Source organism: Scyliorhinus canicula, chromosome 3 (assembly GCF_902713615.1).
Source record: "Scyliorhinus canicula chromosome 3, sScyCan1.1, whole genome shotgun sequence".
Lineage (NCBI taxonomy): Eukaryota > Metazoa > Chordata > Chondrichthyes > Carcharhiniformes > Scyliorhinidae > Scyliorhinus > Scyliorhinus canicula.
The window spans coordinates 252451263-252472907 of NC_052148.1; the positions used below are offsets into that span (position 1 = coordinate 252451263).

General features: G+C 48.0%; 2 protein-coding genes across 8 annotated transcripts in view; both read left to right on the forward strand.

Moving 5' to 3' along the window:
- The window catches only part of LOC119963435 (janus kinase and microtubule-interacting protein 1-like), a 432838-nt gene extending 417582 nt beyond the window's left edge, over nt 1-15256 (forward strand). The window contains exons 21-23 of the mRNA XM_038792562.1: nt 11282-11347; nt 11671-11712; nt 14978-15256. Of these exons, the coding sequence (XP_038648490.1) occupies nt 11282-11347; nt 11671-11712; nt 14978-15223 (354 nt within the window). The 3' untranslated portion in view covers nt 15224-15256. The remainder of the gene's footprint in view (nt 1-11281; nt 11348-11670; nt 11713-14977) is intronic.
- LOC119963432 (trichohyalin-like) overlaps nt 15251-21645 on the forward strand; it is a 190395-nt gene continuing 184000 nt past the window's right edge. For all 7 annotated transcript variants that reach the window (XR_005460101.1, XR_005460102.1, XM_038792548.1 and 4 more), the window contains exon 1: nt 15251-17587. Coding sequence is in view for 5 of the 7 variants with exons in the window: in XM_038792548.1 (XP_038648476.1) it covers nt 15281-17587 (2307 nt within the window). In the remaining 2 variants the exon portion in view is untranslated. The remainder of the gene's footprint in view (nt 17588-21645) is intronic.

Genomic DNA, 21645 nt, shown 5'->3' on the forward strand with positions numbered 1-21645 from the left:
GAACAGGCGCCGGAGTGTAGCGACTAGGGGCTTTTCACAGTAACTTCATTGCAGTGTTAATGTAAGCCTACTTGTGACAATAAAGATTATTTAAAAAAAATGTTTTTTACCAGAGTACCACTGGACTCTTTCACAATTTCACTTAGCCAGTTCAGCTCATTCTATTTGCTTTGTCAAATCTTGCTCTACAATTGATGTGGCAAATGGTGAGCTCACATTCATTCCCACCATTTATTAAGTAGAACCCCCATTTTTTTCTTCCAATATGAAACTTCCACTTGTCTAGATTAAACCTTGCATTGTTCCGTTCAGTTCAGATCAGTTCCGCAGAAGGGTCACCGACCTCTCTTTCACTCTGGATGAGGGCTGGCCCGTTGGGTATTTCCAGCATTTTCTGTTTGTGTTTCAGATTTCCAGCACCCGCAGGATTTTGCCTTTATTTGTCTACAGTTCTGCCCACTTGTAATGACTATCAGGCTTGACAATCTGGCTTTATTTTAGTACTATGGGTTGGATTCTCCTGTCCTGCCCACCGCAAAAACGCCACGGGCGAGTCACGTTCAATGGAGAACTCCTCCATTGACCTCGGGCAGGATTCTTTGGTCGCCGTGCGGACGAGGCCGGAGAACTCCCGCCCCTTATCATTCGTTAATCTGAGCAATTCCCATTACATTTCTTATACATTATTTATGTATAAAAGGCAAAATAGAGTCCCAATGGATTTCACCAGCCCCAAATCACTCCCCTAACATGCAACTTTAGCTTCCTTTCTGAACCAATTTCCTATCTAGCTCCAATTTCATTTAGGATATCCACTGCATTATGCTTGTGTGGGAGGCTTCAATTGAAGTTTTTCCACAGGTCGGCCGACACTAAGTTCCCGCATTTTTCTGTCTATTTAGGATGTCACTTCATTCCTGCCTTCTCATTGTGCTGGAACCCAGGTTAAACTCATCTTTTTTGACATTCGTTGTCAGGATCAAAGCTCTTGAATTCCTTCAATCCATAGTTCTTTATACAATCGGCAGTGCGTGAAAACCCAGTCTTGTCATTGTCAAATGTTATCTTCCCTCTTATTCATTTCAAGCATAGTCACGTTCAAGGCTGTGGGCAGAAGCTTCTCAGTAAAAATGCAGAAAGACGGAGAAGGATGTTGATGTGAAAGGAAGTCAGGTATATTAGTGCCTGGCAAATTTATTTCTTCACAAACATGATGTGAATTTAAGGAACAAAGTGAAAACTTGTCGAAAACTTAAAAATTGCCTATTTCTTACACCTGTCAGTGTTCAGTAAAAGTGAGATTGTTTGTGTGTAGTTCGAACGCAGGGACTTATCATATTAAGAATGTCATTAATTAAATTGATTTACTACCAGTAAACATGTTGGCCAACTGTGCTGCTGAAGCCACTATATTATTTGTTAGTTCACTCTAGAAAGATTCTTTTTTTTTTAATAAACAATTTTATTGAGGTAGTTTTTGGCTTTATAAACAGTTACAGACTAGAAAGATTCTTAATCACGTTAGTTGGAATTAGTTTGAGGGATATACTTGCTATTTCCCAAATCCTGGTGTAAATCAGATAGGTAATCACTCTATTAACATGATTGAAAATGTTATTCAGATGAGCAATGCATAAAATGATGGAATGTTGAGAAGCAGGTAGCAAGTGACATTGATTAAAGCAGCATTTCCTTTTCACAATATGGGAAGCATCCAGTACTCAGATTTAAATCACAGACTTCAGGTGGTTCTGACTATTTAACCCAGAAAAAGCCAGAACAATTAAAAAAGCTTCTATCTCCTGGTTACTTATGTACTGAGTCCCCACAGGATAACCCCTGCCCCAATAGTCCCTGACTATCCCCCGAGCCCCAGATTAGGTCCCAAACCCTGGGCTGGATTCTCCGCTCCCGACGCCGAAATCGCATTCGGCGACAGGGTGGAGAATCCGTTTTGGCTCCGAACTCGTGAGCGGCGTCGGTTTTTCAATTCCCCACCCCCTGAAAATTGGCGTACTTGTGGAGTACGCCGCCCCAAATATCCACCGCCTCAGGCCATTGCCTGAGGCCTGTCCCGCGATGCTCCGTCCCAGACCGGCCGAATTCCCGACGGCGTGGCTTATGTGCGCTCACACCGTCCGGGATCCTCTTGTAGCGGCTGCGTACTCAGCCCAGGGCCGCCACAGTCAGGGGAGGGCCAATTGTGGGCAGGGGGCTTCATTCGGAGCTGGGGCAATGTGGGTGGGCAGTCCGGGGCATGCAAGCAGCCGATGTGGGGCACTACTTTGGTGGTCCAGGTCCTTAGGTTGAGTCCGCCATGGAGCACGGCACGGCCACTGCAGGCCACCGCCTTGCGCATACGCAGCCTCTGAACCGGAGGTGCTGGGGGCCGTATTGGCAGCTGGAGCTGAGAGCTCTACGCCGGCTCCCTGCTAGCCCCCCAGCAAAATGGGGAATCTGTGGTCTTTTGATGCCAGTTTTCCTTCCGTAAAGGACCACGGTTTTCACGACTGCGTCAGCACTTAGTCTCAAAATTGGAGAATCCAGCCCCTGTCTACCCTCCCAAGCCTTGACTGCATCCCATGTCCTCGTACCCTCCAGACCACCTCAACCATCAGCCACCAACCAGCTGACCCACCTGACTGACTGCCAAACCACACCATTGATCACTTCCCCACTGACCAACTGATAATTTCCCCCCTCTCCCCCCCCCCCCCCCCCCCCCCTCAGTTCCCCACCAACTCGTCCTATCCACTTACCTTACAGACTCACCTTCTCCCTGGCTTCACATTATTTAAAGGCGCTGGTTTAGCACAGGGCTAAATCGCTGGCATTGAAAGCAGACCAAGGCTGGCCAGCAGCATGGTTCAATTCCTGTACCAGCCTCCCGAACAGGCGCTGGAATGTGGTGACTAGGAGCTTTTCACAGTAACTTCATTTGAAGCCTACTGGTGACAATAAGCGATTTTCATTTCCTTTCATTTTGTCATTTCATTTCATTTCAAAGTGGCTGGGCCTTTAAACCTACCTGATTTACCTCAGCTACTGCTGGGAAAATGGGGGCACAGCTTCCTTATCCGTGCCTCTGATGGACTCGGCTGAAGGACTTGGGAAGCCACTGCACTAGAGCTTCCTCACCTGTCTCGAGTCAGAAGGTCAGGCGAGAGAGGTACGGTGCAGTGACAGCAGGAGTAAGTCGGAGTAGAGTGGCAATCCGCCTGTGATTGCCACTGCATGGAAATTCAGGCCTGATTCATGTTAATAATGGAATGCAGACTGTTGAACGATATACTAATGATTGAGGTAATTGAAGAGTGCCTCAATCAGTTCAGCGTAAATCAGGACAGTGCTCAAGGAGGTAGTGATTTTCTGAACAAGCACTGTGTTTACTCAGTCACCTTCTGTTTGGGAAACTGAACAAATCTTAAGTTTTGTCTCAAAACTAACTGTTCAGGCGATTTTAGTTGGTAAATATATAGTCTAATGTGGAAGCCAATACATGGGCGGCACGGTGATTAGCACTGTTGCTTCACAGCGCCAGAACCTGTGTTTGATTTCCGCTTGGGTCACTGTCTGTGTGGAGTCTGCACATTCTCCCCGTATCTACGTGGGTTTCCTCCGGGTGCTCCGGTTTCCTCCCACAAGTCCCGTAAGACGTGCTTGTTAGGTGAATTGGACATTCTGAATTCTCCCGCCATGTACCAGAACAGGCGCCAGGACTGTGGCGACGAGGGGATTTTCACAGTAACGTCATTGCCGTGTTAATGTAAGCCTACTTGTGACACTAATAAAGATTGTTATTATTATTACAGCTCAAGCTGACCCCAAGATTAAGCTTCTGGATAAAAGGGGCTGATTCTCTGCACCCCGACGCCGAAATCGCGACCAGCGCGGGGCGGAGAATCCATTTTCCACATGGAATCTGGACCGGCGCCGGTTCCCTGATTCTGCGTGCACCGAAAAGTGGCGTTCTCAGGGAGTATGCCGCGCCACCTAGGACCTACCTGGGGCCATTGTTGGAGGCCCGCTCCGCCATTCACCGCCCCCGACGGGCCGAAGTACCAACTGTGTGGAGCTAATGTTGTCCAGCCGGTTGGGAAACTAGCGTGGCAGCTGCGGACTCAGTCCGTGGCCGCCCTGGTCGGGGGCGGGCCGATCGGAGGGCAGGAGGGTGGACAGGGTAAGGCGCACGGCCGATCGGGTGGTCTATTTTCAGGGTCCAGCTCCGCGATCCGAGTCCACCATGGAGCATGTCGAGGCCGCTGGAGGCCGCCGTCGTGCGCATGCGCAGCATCTGACTCGGAAGTGTGAAGGCCCGTATCTGCAGCAAAAGCCGCTAGATCTACGCCGGGTCCCTGCTAGCCCCCTGCAGGCCGGTTTCACGCCAGAGAACTCCACAGTTTTGACGCCGGCGTGGTGACATCATCCCAATAACCGAGAATCCAGCCCAAGGTTCCCCACAATAATGTTGGCACAAAGTCACAACCAATGCCCCAATCACACTTGCAAGGTTGAGGAGCTGTCTCTGTTTCCACGTGTCCACCATCCCCACCTCTCCACACAACCCTCAATCCCTCAGTACTCTGCAGCTTTGCTGTTTTGCCCAAGATGTTTCCCTGACTGCAGAGGGGTGAAACCTGTGTTTATGGGCATTGAACTGATCGACACACCATGCAGTCAGGAAATTGGAAGATCAAAAGAGGCAAACAAAAATAAAAATTAAGGGCTGTAACAGCAAGAAGAACAAAATAAATCAGAAGGCCTGAGGTGAGAGAGAAAGGTAAAAATTAGTACAAGCAGACCACAGTAGAAATAATGAAATAGGCGAACGAGAGCAGGGAAGGGAGCAAAGGAGCAAATAAATGAGCAAAAATGATTGCCCGCAGGCCGGCTGGAAATAAAGCAAAAAGAGTGGGATTGGACTGACTGGAAATTGCTACATTACGGAGAGTTGAGGAATAGGAGAATGTAGAGACTGATATCACTGCCAACAGTCATTCATGAGGCTTGGACATTTCTCAGTTTTACTCAGTTAATTTAAAGGAAGTGTTGATGTCCCTTCTATTTGATAGCTTGGAAATTCAAAACGATTAGCATGCTTGACCAACACCTCAAAGGGCCAATTTTGCTGTCTGCTGTGCAAAAGGAAGAAAGAACGTGAATTTATAAACTATGTCTCAACAGAAAATGGGCGTGATTTAACGAAAAGGGAACAAAGTCCCATAGCGAGCATGTTTAGCCGCGTCTTTCCCGGTGCTCGCAGCGCCGAGAAACACAAGGCTGTAAAAAGGCAATCACGCTAGATAAGGGGCATCAGCGGAGAGCGTGCGGCCGAGGTTGCACAGGCCCCCGTTTTGTGCTTTGAGCAGCTCTGCGAGCCGGAACTCTCAGTGCAGCGAGGGATCGGGACGCCATTTTTAAAGGGTATCCTGATTTCCAAGACCCCTCACGTGACCCCCGACCCCTCCCAAGCCCCAACCCACAATGGGAGGGTCCCCGACTCCCCACTCGCATCCTCCCCCAACACCCGCACAGGCTAGCTGTCTCGCATTAATGTGCAGATTTGCTAAAAAGTGATCCTGCCCACAAAGGGCGGGATTTACATACAGAATCTCGTGAGGCGTTGCGAGCCAGGTAGATCACGGGAGTGGGATCTCTCGGCTTTTATCGACCATGATATAAGCGGCGAACTGCTTTTTGGGTGCAGCGTGGCCGTTCGATCGCGCCCATTGAAGTACTTTTGAAGTGTAACCACTGTTGTAATGTAGAAAATATGCAACCAATTTGCAGACAGCAATGTTCCGCTATCAGTAGTTAAATAGTGGCTATCAGCAGTTAAATAGTGACTACATCATTCATTTTAGTGATGTTGGTTGACGTCAGCCAGACGTCAAGGAGATCGCCTCTGCTCTCCATTGAAATGGTGCCATGGGATATTTTACATCCATTTGAGAGAGAAGTCAACCCTCTGTTTAAGGTCTTATCTGAAAGACGGCACTCCTGACAGTGCAGCTCTCCATCAACACCATGCTGCAGTGTCAGCTGAGATATTGGTTCAAGTCTCTGGACTGTGATTTGAACCCACGATCTTTTAACTTAGTGGTGAGCTTGCTACCACAGTGCAATTTCTAAAACCTGAGGTGCTTGGTATGTTTTCAGGCTCCAGGGCTTTGAACAATGCTCCGAGATTCTGCCAGTTTTCCTAGACCTTGGGGCCTTCACCTCATTCTCCCAGACTTTGTAAGCTGTTCAAAGCAAGGTCCAGAGAAGCCTATCCCGGCACTGTCTATCTAGGCCACCTTCTTATTGTAAGCACATTTCAGACCCACCCAAAGTGTTTACTAATCAATGTGCCTGTTACTACTTGGGTAGAACTGAAAGGATGGTGGGCGATTGTCGCTTGCTATCCTGAGAGTTGGCGCTTAACACACAGCCACTGACTCTCTAAACTCCCACTGTCATTTAACGCTCACTTGAATGGTGATTAGCAGTGTACAGGACTTCCATTAGTCGCTATTGGAATGAAGTCCCGGCTGTTTGAATAGCTGAGCTCCGGAAGTCCTGTGGACAGAAGGGTAGGGGACGTCTGCGAGTGCGGGGCTGGGAGGGGGGTGGCCAGTGGGAAGAGGGGGTCCGGGAGCTCCAATGTCCCGGGAGGGGTAGTGGTGGAGAAGGCACCCCAACTCTGAAGGAGCCTTCAGAATGACACACCCCAATGCTCCCTTCCTACCCGAGATGGGAGTGTCACTTTTCCACCCTACCTGCACCAGCTCCCACTACCCTCAAAATTTAAACTGGGTGGGATAATGCCCTTAAGTTACCACTTATTTCAATTTAAGGGGCTTAATAGGTTGTCCGTTTGAAACCCTGCCTGCTCAAACATGAAGTTGTGCCTAGGTTTGGGCGGGCTGCTTCCTGGGGGGACTCCCATCCATTCAATTTTACACCCCCCCCCCCCCCCCCCGTTTCACAACCTGCCTTGGGGGGGAGCATAAAATGCTGTCCCTTGTCCTAACATTTTTGTTCTTCTGCACCCTTTGACTGATCATGAGCAATGTCATGTGACAGCAGTTAGTGTCAATACAAGTGATGCTGCACACACCACTGTTACACTTCAGGTCCAAAACAATGTTCAAATATTCCGCCTTTCTCAGCTGATACTAACAAGCAGCAATTGAACTGAGCGACTACAAGCCATTGCTGCAGGCTATCTTTTAAATGCACCTCTTTGGTGCTACTTACAGAGTTCTGGCTGCTCACACTGCTGAATGCTGCCTGTGTCCTGTAAATGTTCAGAAGGCCTCTGGTCATCTGGGAGCCTACCCATGCCTCCCCTCTGGACGCCTTCATACTCCAGCTGTATCATTAGGGCCAAATTGAATCAGGAGCTCATCGGTTAAGTGCATTCAATTTCCAGCTCAGCACCTCAACATCACTCAAGCATGAAGGGGTATGATTGGAAAGCACTTAACTCTCTTTGTTGTGGTAGATGTTTGTAAACATTGATGGTTTCTACACTTAAACTTACTCATCCATGAAGAAGATGAATAAAGCCAGGCTCACAGCTGTTTTCTGGAAGCTGTCAATCACAGCCTACTGCCAGAAATTAATGAATGGCTTGTAGATAATGGATTTGAGGGGTTTAAACACAGGCCACAGCTGTTCTCTTTCCAGGAATGGACAGGTAGTGCTTCCAGGTAAATGTTACATTGTAATGTGTTTCACTGCACCTGTCTGGACTGCTATCTAGCTTCCAGATACGGGTCTTTTTTATGGGAGGAGTCCCTCTATGTCTCCCTATTTAAGGGGTCCCTGGGACGGGGGGTTGGTTATCCCCTCATACTTGGGGGAAGGGTGGGCACCTAGAACATCCAGGGGCAGAGGCTGCTCTGCAAGGTGGGGGAGGGGTGTTTGCTGGTGGGCTGATTTGTGGTGTGGGAGGATAGCTGGCCGTGGGACTTCACGATCAGGCTGCCCACTCAAAATGACAGCCCGAATATTCTCTAGGGAATCCCTCGTATTCCACGCCATGCATAAATTTGCATGCTGAGGGATACGGGGTGATTTGTGCAACGTGCAATTCAGCTCCAGCTGGAGAACTAACAGAAAAATTTGCCCAGTGTTATCATAAGTAAGCCTCTTTTCATCCATTTCTTCAAAGCTGATAAAAAGACTCAGTAATGGGCAGCACGGTGGCGCAGTGGTAGCACTGCAGTCCACGGCACCGAGGTCCCAGGTTCGATCCCGGCGCTCGGTCACTGTCCATGTTGAGTTTGCACATTCTCCCCGTGTTTGTGTGGGTTTCACCCCCACAACCCAAAGATGTGCAGGGTAGGTGAATGGAACACACTAAATTGCCCCTTAATTTGAAAAAATGAATTGGGTACTCTAAATTTTTTTTAAAAAGACTCCGTAATTCCCACAATACAGTAAAGAGAGCATACAACAATTAAAATGTTGTTGAAGTTGTTAAGAAGTCAGTTATGAAGCACTTTAGCCCTGAATTCTGCTTGTCCCAGCCATGGAACCTGTTTCCTAACTGGTCAGGGTCAGGAGACAGCACTGGGAAGAACTTTTACAGTGAAATTGACAAGCTGTGAATACTTTGATCACAGTATTCACAGCTTGTCAGTTTCACTGTAAAAGATCTTCCCGCAGTGTTGGTTCTGAGGTGACCTTGATCAGTTAGGAAACAGGTTACACTGAGGAGCTCGAGCCATGGCCATTGAGAGAGAGCTAATCAATGCACTTCTCTCAGAGAGTGCTTTCCCTGTTCACAGGTGATTGCCAATTCTTTGGAAGCCACTTCACCTGCCGAGCACTTCACTCACCTTCAGATGCGTCTCCTTCTGCCGAACCCTCACTGCAACAATTAAGCAGCTGATCCATCTCCACCTTCCACCTCTGTTGAGTGTCAAGAGCAGAGGCCACCCAACCGCTCCAACAGAGGCAGGGGCCCCACCAGTAGCAGCACACGACCCTTCGCATGCAGAGTGAATGATGGACACCTCTATTCAGCTGGAAGGAGGAATGGATCCCCCACATAGGGTCAACATGCAGACAATCGGCTTTCTCAATATGTCTGAGCACCACTGCTTAATGAAGCCCCAACTCTCATAGCAGGTTGTTGTTGATATCTGCTGCCTCCTGGAACAAGATTTCTTTCCCAATGGAGCAGGTGTGTACGTATTGTCAGTGGCTTTCAAGTTGCCTGTCACTGGAAGGACACCCTTACCCACGCCGCACTCCTCCACCCCGCCAACCCCCACTCCAGGGTCCTGCCTGTGGCCAAGTCTGTGTGTTTTCCTCCTGAGAGAGAGAAAGCTGAGAGATCTGAGTATCTTAAGTGCTTGAATGGAGAGGAGGGTGAAACCCCATTTATGGAGGGCTACTGTGATGCCTGGGTGCGAGAAGGTAAAAGGATAAGCATGACTGTGAGTGCTGGCTGTTTAGATGGAAATACAAGGTGCCTGAAGAGAGAGGGACGAGTGGACCTGCGAGGTGTGTTTTTCTGAGTAGTGCTGTGCTGACGAATGCTGGACAAGTCAGGGTGTGGGGCTGGGCTGGGTGAAAGGGTTGGGTGACTCACCGTTCAGAGAGCAGGGTTCCAGCCTCATAAAGGCCCTGCTGTTCTGCTGCGGAACAAGATTCCATTGCCTGTGTCTGGGAAAGGGCAGTGTTGTCAGACGGGGTCTTGTTATAATGTAAATACTTCAGCGTGTGATTCTCAGGGCTGCCAAAGACATGATAAGGTGAGCTGCCATAGATCAATGGGCTTTCATTTGCCGGTGGGCATTTCACGTCTACGGGGAAACATTTTGCTGTCAGCAACCAGTCAGTCTGATTTAGTGGTCACTTAAAAAGTACTAAAAACATCTTTCACGTTGTGGAAATGCAGCAGCGGCAGAAGAAAATGAGGAAAACGCACAAGGATCTGGAAATAGGCAAAGGGATACATCAAGTGAAGGGATACATTTGGAAAAATTAGTGGTTCGACAACTGATAACTTACAACAATTCATTATATTCATGTTGCAAGGCATGCGAACATTGGTGAAAAAAACCTTTATTGAAAAGCCAGAAGGTAAATAGCCTTTCAATCAACACAATAAGGGCTGCTAACAGTATAGGCACATATTTATATTTTAGGATTTGCTGGTGTCACATGGTCGTCGATCTTGATCTGACACATTTTAAAATAAAGAATTGAAGTTTGCTGTTTTTCAGAGACTAGCCTGTTCCTTTACTCTGATCTCCTTACTTTCTACAACGGTGAAACAAACTCCCCTCAAGTTCAAGAACTGGAAGAACGATTCGTTTACCATTTCTCTAAGCTTGTGTTCCCATGGTAACTTGCTGCACATGAGCTTCCTGGTCTGGAGGCACACTGGGAGCTGGTGAGCTTGTACCTGCTCAAACAAAATGACCATTCATCAAGAGGCGTGGAGGGGGCGAAGAAGAAACATACCGTCCAAGAAACACCGATTGGTTTAACTGTTTTGACGGGCTGCAATGTACTTCCCTCCTGGGGGAAAAAAAGGACTCCTCTAAAAGTAAACGCCGCTCGCAGCTAGGCACAGAGTTTATTTCACATGTTCTTGGCACCCGAATGTTTCCCGAAGGAGAAAGCAAAAGCATACAACGCCATCGCCCCGCGAGGTTCATCTGTGCTTGTTTTAACGCTTGAGTAGTCAGTAGCTAAGCAGCTGCTGAGACTATTGGCCTTTGTCCTCACCCGAATTAGCAACTGAGCTTTTAATCTCTGTTTGTTGGAATACTGTGCAACGATTCTGGTAACTGCGTTGTTGCCTTTACATTCCTGCTTCTCCCTGAGCTGCATGTTGTGGCTGTGTTCTTAATAGAGTGGGTATCACTGGTTATTATTAATTAAACAGTCCGTATAAATGTTCCTATTTTAAGGGAAGCATTCAAGAGTTGTGGAACATGTTAGGAGTTCTGAATGCTTACTGGAAAATGACTGTCGGTTGCTTTGTAAACAGCATTGCACCCCCTAGCATCCAGAAAATGGAAAGGGATCCTTTTAATTGATTGATAAGTTATCAGCATGAAAATTACCAATTACTGAACAGTTAATTTTAAAATGAAACCAGAAAACTTGAGTAGAATTCTGCGTAAGCTCGAGTATACAACACATTACTCCCTGCAAATTTATTGAAATTATGGAACAGAAATGGTCAGTGCTCATTCCCATTCTTCCATTTGCACATTACCAATCTGTTGTTGGTTATTCTCTTAACAGTCTGTGATCTATTCCCCGGCAGAGAATTAAAGAATTGGAAGACAAGATAGAAATTCAGAAAAGACAAATCAAAGAAATAGAAGAAAAGGTGAGATCTGACAGTGTAGTAAGTCAAATCTACAGTTTTTATTATAAGATTAATTGCACATTTTGATATATTTTAAAATAATTACGAATAGACTAGTAATAATTAACAGCTGAAAATACTGTCAATTAAGCATTTCTCAGATGAGAAGCACGGTTATGTACGTACGTTATTAGACTTTGATCTTGTGCTAATATCTTTCTCTTCTTTAAACCTCTCCTTGCTTCTCTTTTTTTTCCTGCTGCCACTTGTCACCTCGTCTCCTTTACTTTCTGTTTGACTTTTATGTTTTCAGTTTTTGTTTTTATTTCTGTTTTTCTCTTTAGCCTTTATCCTCTGGCCCTGATGGCCAATCTGCTGAAACACAGGTTAGTGGGCGATACTTATTACTTCAATGTACCTGTTCACGAAGGGGAGTTGCACCTAGTCAGTCTGTCGGAGAAGACTGACTCCTTATCAAGCTGATGCCCCAAATGTTCTAATACCTGAATGAAATTTTAACCACTATTTAGCCCCCTCCCTTCCATTCCACCTCTTATATGGTCCAAGAGCCCCCCCCCCCCCCCCCCCCCCCACACATCCCATCTCTTATGCAAGGCATCCCCTGGGCCTGATTGCTGGCATGGGCAACCTGGCACCTTGGCAATGTGGCACTGCCAGCATGGCACCCTGGCAGTGCCCTCCCAGCCTGGCAGTGCCATCTGGGCACCCCAGTAGTGCCAGGGTGGCACCTCACCCAACATCACAAGGCAGACCAACCCCTAACCCCCCCCCCCCCCCCCGGTCCCCGTCCCCCGCCCTCCCATCTGCAATGGCTAGTACTTACCTGGCACTGGGACCCATTGAAGTTCATCTTGGGCCTCCTAACACTTCCAGCAGTGCCCACTACTCGGTTCAGGTGCTGTTGGGATTGCTGGAGCTGCTGGCCTATCTGATTGGCTGGCAGCTAGCTCTCGGAGGGTGGGGCTTCCTCCCACTGAGGGGCAGAAGTCCCACTCTCAGCTGGCTTATCCCACTGGCTGTGCAATATTGCTGTTGGGTGAGCTTTCTTTAGCTGCCAACCAACTTGTTCAACAGTTGTTTGAGCGATACGAACCCCCCACTACACCCCCACCCCTACCACCTGTGAAAGTCATCCCATACGTTATTTTTTAGAATAATATAGCTGTGCAAGGGTTTCAAAATGCAGAACTATTATGTATTAAAGATTTCTCCGATGTACACTTTGGCCTCGATAATAACTGCATCATTAGAGGTTTGCGTAAGGACGTTAAAAACGTAAATACCAGGAATATGTCCTCAACATGGTGCACACATGCCTGGCATATTCTCTTTAATGTCAGCCAAAGGTAATTCACCTGAGTGCCCTGCTGTGCGGGAGCAAGCAGGACATTTCATTGACATATTTTAATCCGCCTCCCACAGTGCAGCTGTGAGCACCTTGTAAAATGTACTTCTGCTGCATTTGTTTCCCATAGGCTGGGCAACCCGGCAGTGAAAGGGAAATGGGGCCTGCAGGCTCCGTGAGGTAAGTGGTTGTTCCAGCACTCCATGTGGGTGAGGAACTGGAGTGCTCCCCTCAGCCCCTCGGGGAAGCTTGTGGCCTCTTCCTCACCCATCATGATCTCTCTTCCATCCCACACTGTTTACCCATCTCCCTGTTGTTGAAGACAGTTGGTAAGAGATGTGGCTGGCTGCCTGCCAGGCAATTAAACTAGAAAATGTTTTTAACCTCCCTGTTCCCAGCCTTCTTGGTTTCTTTGTTCCCCCCGACCCCCCTGCCCCCAATACCCTTATATTGTCATGGACACACAATATGTAGGGTTGTTTGTTAACCTCAACATTTCAGGCTAGTTAAATTAAGCTTATCATTGATTATGAACATTCAGCTCCTTTGGTATACTTGATATTGTATTAATCTATAGGTAAATATGTGGTATCTCAACTTAATATTCTTTTCATTCTGCTTGTGTGAGTAGCAGGCTTTGCCACTGTCTCTAAGTAGACCTTTGTTTTTAAAGATCAAATAAACACATTGTAATGGGAAAGAAGGAACACATCATTTTGATGATTCAGTGGATAAATGTAACTTCCAGCGAATTATGTATTTTAATACCCACACTGCAATGATACAGCAGGCAGGTCACTGCAGATCTCTTTACAGAAGGGGTAATCGGCCATGCATCTTAATGTGACTCACTTTGTGGAAAGTAGACGTATCATTAACCCTGTGTGTCTTGTTGAAAGAGCTTTCCTGTTAGTCCCCCTCTCCTGCTCATTCACAAGAAGCCTGCAAGTTTAATTTTTTTTTAAGTGTATATTCAATTCTTCCTGAAAGTTAATATTGCATCTGTTTCCAGGACCTGTTCAGGCAGTGCATTCCAGATTATAACAGTTCGCTGCACAAAACAAATGACCCAGCATCCCTGGTTCTTTTACCCATTACATTAAATCTGTGTCCAATCTGTTTCCAACCCTCCTGCCTGTGGGATACAATTTGTCCCATCATTTTATACTCCTTCCATAATTTTAAAGGCTTCTATTAAATCGCCCCTTGAACTCTGCTCTAAGGAGAGCATTCCATAATTTATATGCTCTCTCAGGGCAGCACGGTGGCGCAGTGGGTTAGCCCTGCAGCCTCACGACGCTGAGGTCCCAGGTTCGATCCCGGCTCTGGGTCACTGTCCATGTGGAGTTTGCACATTCTCCCCATGTTTGTGTGGATTTCGCCCCCACAACACAAAAATGTTCAGGGTAGGTGGATTAGCCACGCTAAATTGCCCCTTAATTGGAAACAAATAATTGTGTACTCTAAATTTATATTTTAAAAAAATTATATGCTCACTCCACATAATTGAATCCCCTCATGCCCAGCATCTTTATGAGCATCATGCTAGTAAATCTCCTCTGCACCTTTCTGCCCAAGGTGTTGATATCCTTTCCAAAGTCTGATGCCCAATATTACACATAATGGGCAGAATTTAGTTTTGACAATAGGGGCCTTGGAGAGCCAGTGGGACTCCCATATTGCTATTCACTGCCAGGCCCAATTCAATTAGCAGGTAAGGAGGGACACATCGAGAGAGAGTCGGAACTCCCATTCAATTATGTTCCAAGTAGGGGGGAAAGCCACCACCTCCCCCCCAATCTCCCTGAGAGTGGTTGGTGAATCAGCGGCTGTCAGCTCTTTAGTACTGGCAGTGCAACCAGAAACGATGGCCACTGCTGGTCACACACTGAGCCTGGAACAATTTTCCCACAGCCTGGAGAATCCCTCGTGGGTCTCCAGGCCTGGCAGCCATCTTGTCCACTCCAGCACACTCCAGTAAATTCAGCTCAATATATGGGACAGCAGTGCCTTTGCAAATTCCTGTGGTTAAATAACTTTCTGATGCCCAACTTATATGCCCAAACCTAAAGAACGAGAACAACGATTAATGCCTGAAGAGCAACCTGGCGTGAGTTAGTGTCACTACTAGGTGTGGAGAAGAGAAGTTAATAAAATTTGCCTGTAAACTTCATTCCGAAGAGAAAAATACCCAGGTAGCTTTGTAAAAAAACTGGATTTCTTAATGATTTGTCCTCGATTTAACAATCTTTTTGTCTGCATTTTTACATGATCTTTTTCATTAGACTGCAGGAGAGCTCACAGAAGAAAAAACTAAGCCGACAGAGCAAATTTTAAAGTGTACAAAGCAAAACGAATACATTGACGTGGCGGCATTGACCAAATTCCAAGCTTCTACGAAGGACAAACTAGAACACAAGCAGAAAATAGACCCGCGTGCACACGCCACGTCCACATTGGAAGATGCCATTCAAAACCTTCCAATATATATCCATTTACTGAGGAGGAAGGTCATTCTGACAACAATTTGAGTTTAAACGATCTAGAATTGGACAATTTTTTTTTTTAAATACCTGAACGATTCAGAAATGATGGGGAGCAAACTTATAAAAGTGCAGAGCAATCAGGAGAAAGGGCAAGATGCTGAAGATAATTGCGGGGCCCAATTACAGGAGCCACACACTTCTGAGGAACAACACAGAGAACTGATGGCTCCCACAGATCCTAAAGGAGGAGAACGTTTTGAGTCTTTTCCAGGGGAGTCGACAGATTTAACTAACCAAACCTTAGCAGAGCAACTGATAAAATTAAAAGACGAAAACAAACGCAGTGGTGACAGAATAGCAGAACTTGAAGATTATATTTTAAAGTTACAGAATTTCCATAAAAGCTCAGCAGAGCCAGAATTCAAAGGAAATGAGGCCATGGACAATCAACAAATTTTCAAAGAGAAATTGAGAGAGAGTGAGGTTAAACTGGAGAAACGGACCGAGGAATCGGCGACTTTAAGGAAGAAGTTCAATGAGATGGAGCTTTCGTATCATCAACTTCAGTTTGAACGTGACGCCCTTAAAGGCAAACTGGCTTCAGTGAGAGAACTGGACTCCCTGGATTCTCGTAGCAGTGACGAAGAGGCTGAAGGTAAACTTGGTGCCAAAACAGAGCTATTTCAAAGAATCAAAAATTTGGAAGGACTTCTCAAGATCAAAGAAATGAGTGAGAAGGAGCTCATGGAAATGGTCAAAGAACTTCGAGGGCAGCTATTGCAAAACCAGGAGAATCAGAGGATGCTTAGTGTGCGCTGTGCCAAACTGGATCAATTGACAAAGCAGAAAGAAGACATCGAAAGTAAGTTGGAGGAGAGGTACAGCCAAGTCGAGCAGCTACAGAAAGAAAAAGAAAGTGCGGAGGAGGACTACCAGGAGCAAATCAAAATGCTGCTTGATGAGATCAAAGAGCGAGACGAAGCCCATTCCCAGCTTGAGGCACTCAACAAAGACTTGCTTCAGAAAATCGGGCAAATAGGCGAGTCCAGGGACTGTCTTGAGTCAAAGATTGCCAAATTAAAGATGGACCTGGAAGAGAGGGTGAACTGTGAATTAAAATTTAAAAAGCAGTGTGCAGATCTGGAAAAAACTGTCCGAGATTGGGAACATTTTGAGCAGCAGCTGAACGAGCAGTTCAAACGCGTGGAAAGCAAGCAAAATGGCAAAATTAAAAGTCTGAGGAAGCAACTCGAAGAGAAAGACGAAACTTTAAAAGAGACCTTGCAGGCGATGGAGGAGCTGAGGAAAAACATCAAGGAGGTGGAGAGCCAGCTTGAGGAAAGGCAGCACGCTTCTCCAGACATTCTGAAGGAAAAGAAGGAGCTTGAAGCAGAGCTAAGCAGAATGGCTGAGGCCGAGGTGAACAAGGCCGGGCTGATGGTGAAGATGAGAAGCAGGTTTGAAATGGAATTGAACGAAAAGGGCAAAGAGCTGGAAGCTTTGAAAGATGAAGTTGAAGGCTTGAATGACGAGATCTGTCTGTTGCGAGAGCAGCAAAAAGAGGATGTAAGGAAGTTGCAGGAGAGGAACAAGATGCTGGAAGAGCTGATGGAAGATCTGCAGGAAGGGGAGAGCAAGATCCTGCAGGAGAAGATAGCTCGCATGGAAAAGCTCCTCAATATGAAAGAAGAAACTGAAGAGAAGTTACAGGCAAGGATCTCCAAGCAGGAGACCTTACTAAAAGAAATGGAAGAGACCCAGAGAAGGCTGGCACAACGTAACGAAGAAATAGGCGTCAAACAGCGCGGGATAAGTGAAGAGCTACATCGCTGGAAGACAAAATGCTCTCACCTTGAAAAATTTGAGAGGGAAGTGAAATTAGAAACAAAATGTCAGAGAGACAGGATTAAAGAGTTGGAAGTTGCCAAAACTAACTTGGAGGCGCAACTTCAAAGAAAAATCGGTGAGCTCGACGAGCTGGACTTTTTGAGGAAAGAACAGGCAAACGTGACAGCAGAGCTGAACAAAAAGATTGAAGAACTTGAGTTCAGAGAGTCTGCCTGTCAAGCAGCAAAGCACAACCTTGAAACGCAGCTGAGAAAAAGGATGAAGGAATTTGACATTTCTGAGGCAAGTGTCAGGAGCCTTGGGAGGAGACTTGAGGAGGCATTGGAAGAAAAGCAGTGCGGGATAAGAAAGGTTGAAACGGCCATGCGGCAGGAGAAGGCAGCACTGGGAACTCAGCTGGCTAAAGAATCTCAGTTAGTAATTTCTTTGCAGGCCACGATTAAAGAGGAATGCCAGCTCTCTCACACCTTAAAGGGGGAGCTGCACATTAAAGAGGCAACGATAAAACTGCTGCAAGCGGGGCACTCGACACTGCTGGCAAGAATTCAAGCTTTAGAACGGGTAGGTGTGAAATTCTGTTTGATTACCAGGGCAGTGACATGATCTGGCAGGGTGGGGGGGGGGCTGTAAATTGAGTCAGACTTCGAATCTAACTGGTTTGCAATTTGTGCAGGGAAGTGTGCTGCATTCGTGGAGACATCTTAACTCTTGTCCTCATGTTTTTGTGCGGCCTTTTGGTTCATTTGCGAAGGGGTTCACACAGATTAATTCCAGTAGAACCCAACCCTGCTGAGAGACGGCCTGGATTCTACCTTGGGCGTCCTGAAGACCCTCCAATGAGAGAGAAACTACCTTAATTGAAAAGCCGAATGCTGCAATTGCTGGAAATACTCAGCAGGTTATGGCAGCACCTGTGGGGAGAAACCGTGTTGACGTTTCAGGCCTGTGTGAACTTTAACCAGAACTGGGAAAGTTAGAAATACTGTCGGCTTTGAGTAAGGGGTGGGTTGGACCTCAGGTTTGTCGCTCCGATCTCTTCTATGGGGATTCCGTTTTACTCTGGAACACTTCAATTTTCAGTCAATTAGAATCTTGACCCTGGAAAGGCATCTTTATTGACATTCTTACAGATAAACTTTGACCCTCTTACAAGGAACTGTGAAATTGTGAGTTTTGTGTCATTGTGTTAAAATAAGTAACTAATGATTATCCAGGATTTAACTAAATTCTTACGTTATGAAAGAGCATGAAAACTAAGCTGAAGGACGATTGTCTTCTAACCTGTTCTTGCCCTGATGTACAAACTCTATTTGACTTCAGATATTATGACAATGTTGAAAGGGTGAAGGGTGAATTCAATAAGTGTTTCTGCAGCATTGGGTGTGATTCAGTCCGCTTTTGGGCGGGCTTTGTGGGGTGCTTCTTGGTGGATGCAGTGCCAAAAATGGCCACACTATTCATCGGCACTTTGCCAATCTTTTTGGCCTTGGGGAGCTTCTCCCTGCCAAGGCCGCACTTGGACAGAGCTCCTGCTGGTGAGATCAGTTCGCCAGCAGGAATGGTTGTTTGAATATTGGGCCGCTATTTTGATTGGCAGCCCTCGGGCACGATTTAACCAAAACGTTTCTAAATGTGGTAGTTTGGGATCTGCCACGAGCTTACTGACCCTCGGCCTGGTGAGGCCGTCACCGCTAGAAAACGTTTATTGGTCCACTTAACAAAACTCCATGGGCATCACTCCGCAAAGGATGGTCCCACCGGCTGATTCGCTCAACCGCCCTCTTCCCCCCCCCCCCCCCCCCCCCCCCCCCCCAATCTCGACACACATCTCGGTGGGCAACGGTAATGGACAGGATTCTGGGGCACAATCTGGTGACCACCGCACAGTTGTTGATGCACATCAGGTGGAGGCAGGAATGCCTCAGCTTGACAGCAGTCGGAGGTCTGCTGGATCCCAGGAACCGGCTGGGTCCCAGTCAGATGCTGAGCCTCTGGAACAGGTTTACCTGGAACTGATGGAGATGCTAGGATGCGGTTGTGGGATTCAGAGGGGAATGTCAGCGACCCTCCAGCAGGTCCATGCCAATTGGAGGAGTCCCAGAGGTTATGGCCGCAGAAGGTAGCGGCCGCAATTTGTGGCACCGAGGCCAACACTACTAGGGTGGTGAGCGCCTGGTGCACGACGTCGGCAGCATGCCATGGAGGTGTCCAAGGCATGGTCCAGTCAGCGACGGCCATGGCCGAGCGCCTTGACAGCGTATCCCAGTCACTGGGGGACGTGACCCAGTGCCAGGCAGACATTGATGACACGCTGCGGAGCCTGTCCTAGTCAAGTTGGGCATTGCTGAGGTGCTCCAGAGACTGTCCCAGTTGCGGGGGGGCGCGACCCAGTCACAGGTGGGCAATTCTGGGGCGCTTCAGGGCATGTCCCAGTCACTGAGGAACATCGCCGAGGGCTTCAACACCGTGCTGCAGGCATTGGGGAGCCGCCAGGGCTGGCAGTGCTAGATGACGCAGAGGGGCACAATCCAGCCGCCCCTCATCCAGAGGTGAACCCCAGGGCCCTATGGACACTGACCAAGAGGAGGGGCTGCTGGGTGCCTCCCTGGAGCCACCCTATGGAGTGGCGATGGCGGCCACTCGCTCCCCTGACACCCACCCCACTGACAACAGTGCATCTTGGAGTTAGCACTCGGAGCAGGGTGGCACGGCGGGCATGTGCCCCGACAAATGTACCGGGGCACTCGGGTCCCAGCGCTCCCAGAGGACAGCCACCAGGGGCATCAAAGGCAATGGGGTGGGGCAGACAGCAGGCTGCCTCCACCTCTGTTATTCATCCTGAGGAAACACCTTGATGCAGCAGTCGTGAACGGAAGGCTAAGCAGGTCGAGGATCACTGAGAGAGCACTGGGGGTGGGGAGGGGGTGGGGCTGAGAGGGGTGGCAAAGGAGGGATTGAGGCAGTTGGGTACACAGGTGTTAATTAATAAAAATCGACCTCAACCGATATGACGCCTCTGGCACTTTGTTCCGCTGTGCAGGCCGTGCAGGCCGAGCACCAATACCATGCCCAATTCCATGGACACTGAGGGCCTGGATGCTTCCTCCACCTCCCCCCACCCCCAAGCACCTCACATGCAGGTGATGAGTGTGAGCGAGCACTCAGTAGACAGGCAGGGGCCAGACTATGGCATTGAATGAGGAGCTCAGCTCTTAGTGGGTTATCTTCACTCCCCTCCCCTCGACAGTTACCTGCCGACAGTGCTGACACAGTCCCATCACCCTGTGGTGATGTTCCACAGACCCTGGGAGGGTGGGAAATGGGGTTGGAGCAGGGAAGGCTGAGCAATGGGGAGAGGGGGTGGGAAGGGGGGTGGGGTTAGAGAAAGGGTGAATGATGAACAAGGCCACTTCCTATGTGATGGCCTCCCTGGCCCTCTGGGCTTCCACCCGACCTCCATCCTCCAGCTGGTCCTTTGTTCTTCCCGGGCTCATCCTCCAGTCTGTTCTGATCCGGCGCGTTTCATCCTTGGAGGTGGACACATGTTTTTCCCCCTTCACCTCCAGCACGTCACCCCGCTGCTGTGCCAGGTTGTGGAGAACTCAGCAGACCACCGCAAAGCAGACGCCCTCTGGGAAGTGTAGTGCAGTTCTGGGTGGCCACGTTGTATCGGACCTCTGCATCGATAACCCATCACCGTCCTGGTGTCATTAGCCAGATCCTCAGTCGGTAGTCCTTATCCCCCAAGAGCAAACTGGCCATCCTAGGTTGGTCCTCGAAGAGGCCGTGGTTGTCCGACTACCCCAGCCTTGCATACTCCTTGGGAAGCGTGCACTCACATGTGGTGGATGCACATGAGCTGGATGTTCAGGGAGTGGAACCCCTCCCTGTTGATGTCGGGCACTCCCAGAGGGCCCAGTGAGCGCAAGGTGACATATGTGCCATCTATTACCCCCTGGACCTGGGGCATCCCGTTGATGGCGGAGAATCCTGCCTCCCTGGCATCTTGTTGGGTCTGGACCATGTCAAAGTTTATATAGTTAGCTGCTTGGGCAAACAGGGTATCTGTGACTTCATGGATTAACTTGTGGATTGTAGCTTGTGAGATGCCACGCACGTTCCCGCTTGAGCCCTGGAGTGATCCCATGGCGTGGAAGCGGGTATCCTCCTCCTCCAAGTGGTGCCACGTCCGTGAGGACATGGCACAGGTGCCACACCGTGTAAGTAGCTTTAAGACAGCGGGAATCAAAATGATGAGACAACCAGACCACTTAATCTTGTAAATCGCTAGAAATCCGAAATAAAAAAACAAAGTGCTGGATATACCCAATCGGTCTGCCAGCTTCAGTGAGCAGAGGAACGGAATTTACATTACGAGCCAAATATGCCTCCTCTTCCAAATTGAAGGAAGGTAGAAATATGATGGGTTTTAAGCTGCTAAAGGGTGGATGGAGAGGAAGAACAAAAGGACGATTGGTATAGACTCAATGGGCTGAATAACCTCCTTCTGCACTGAAGGGATGCTACGGGATTCTTCTATGTGAGGTCTGGGATTGGGTAGAGGTCGGGAGAGGTTAAATGACAAAGATCTAATTGAACAAAAGCCAAAGTGAGTTGCA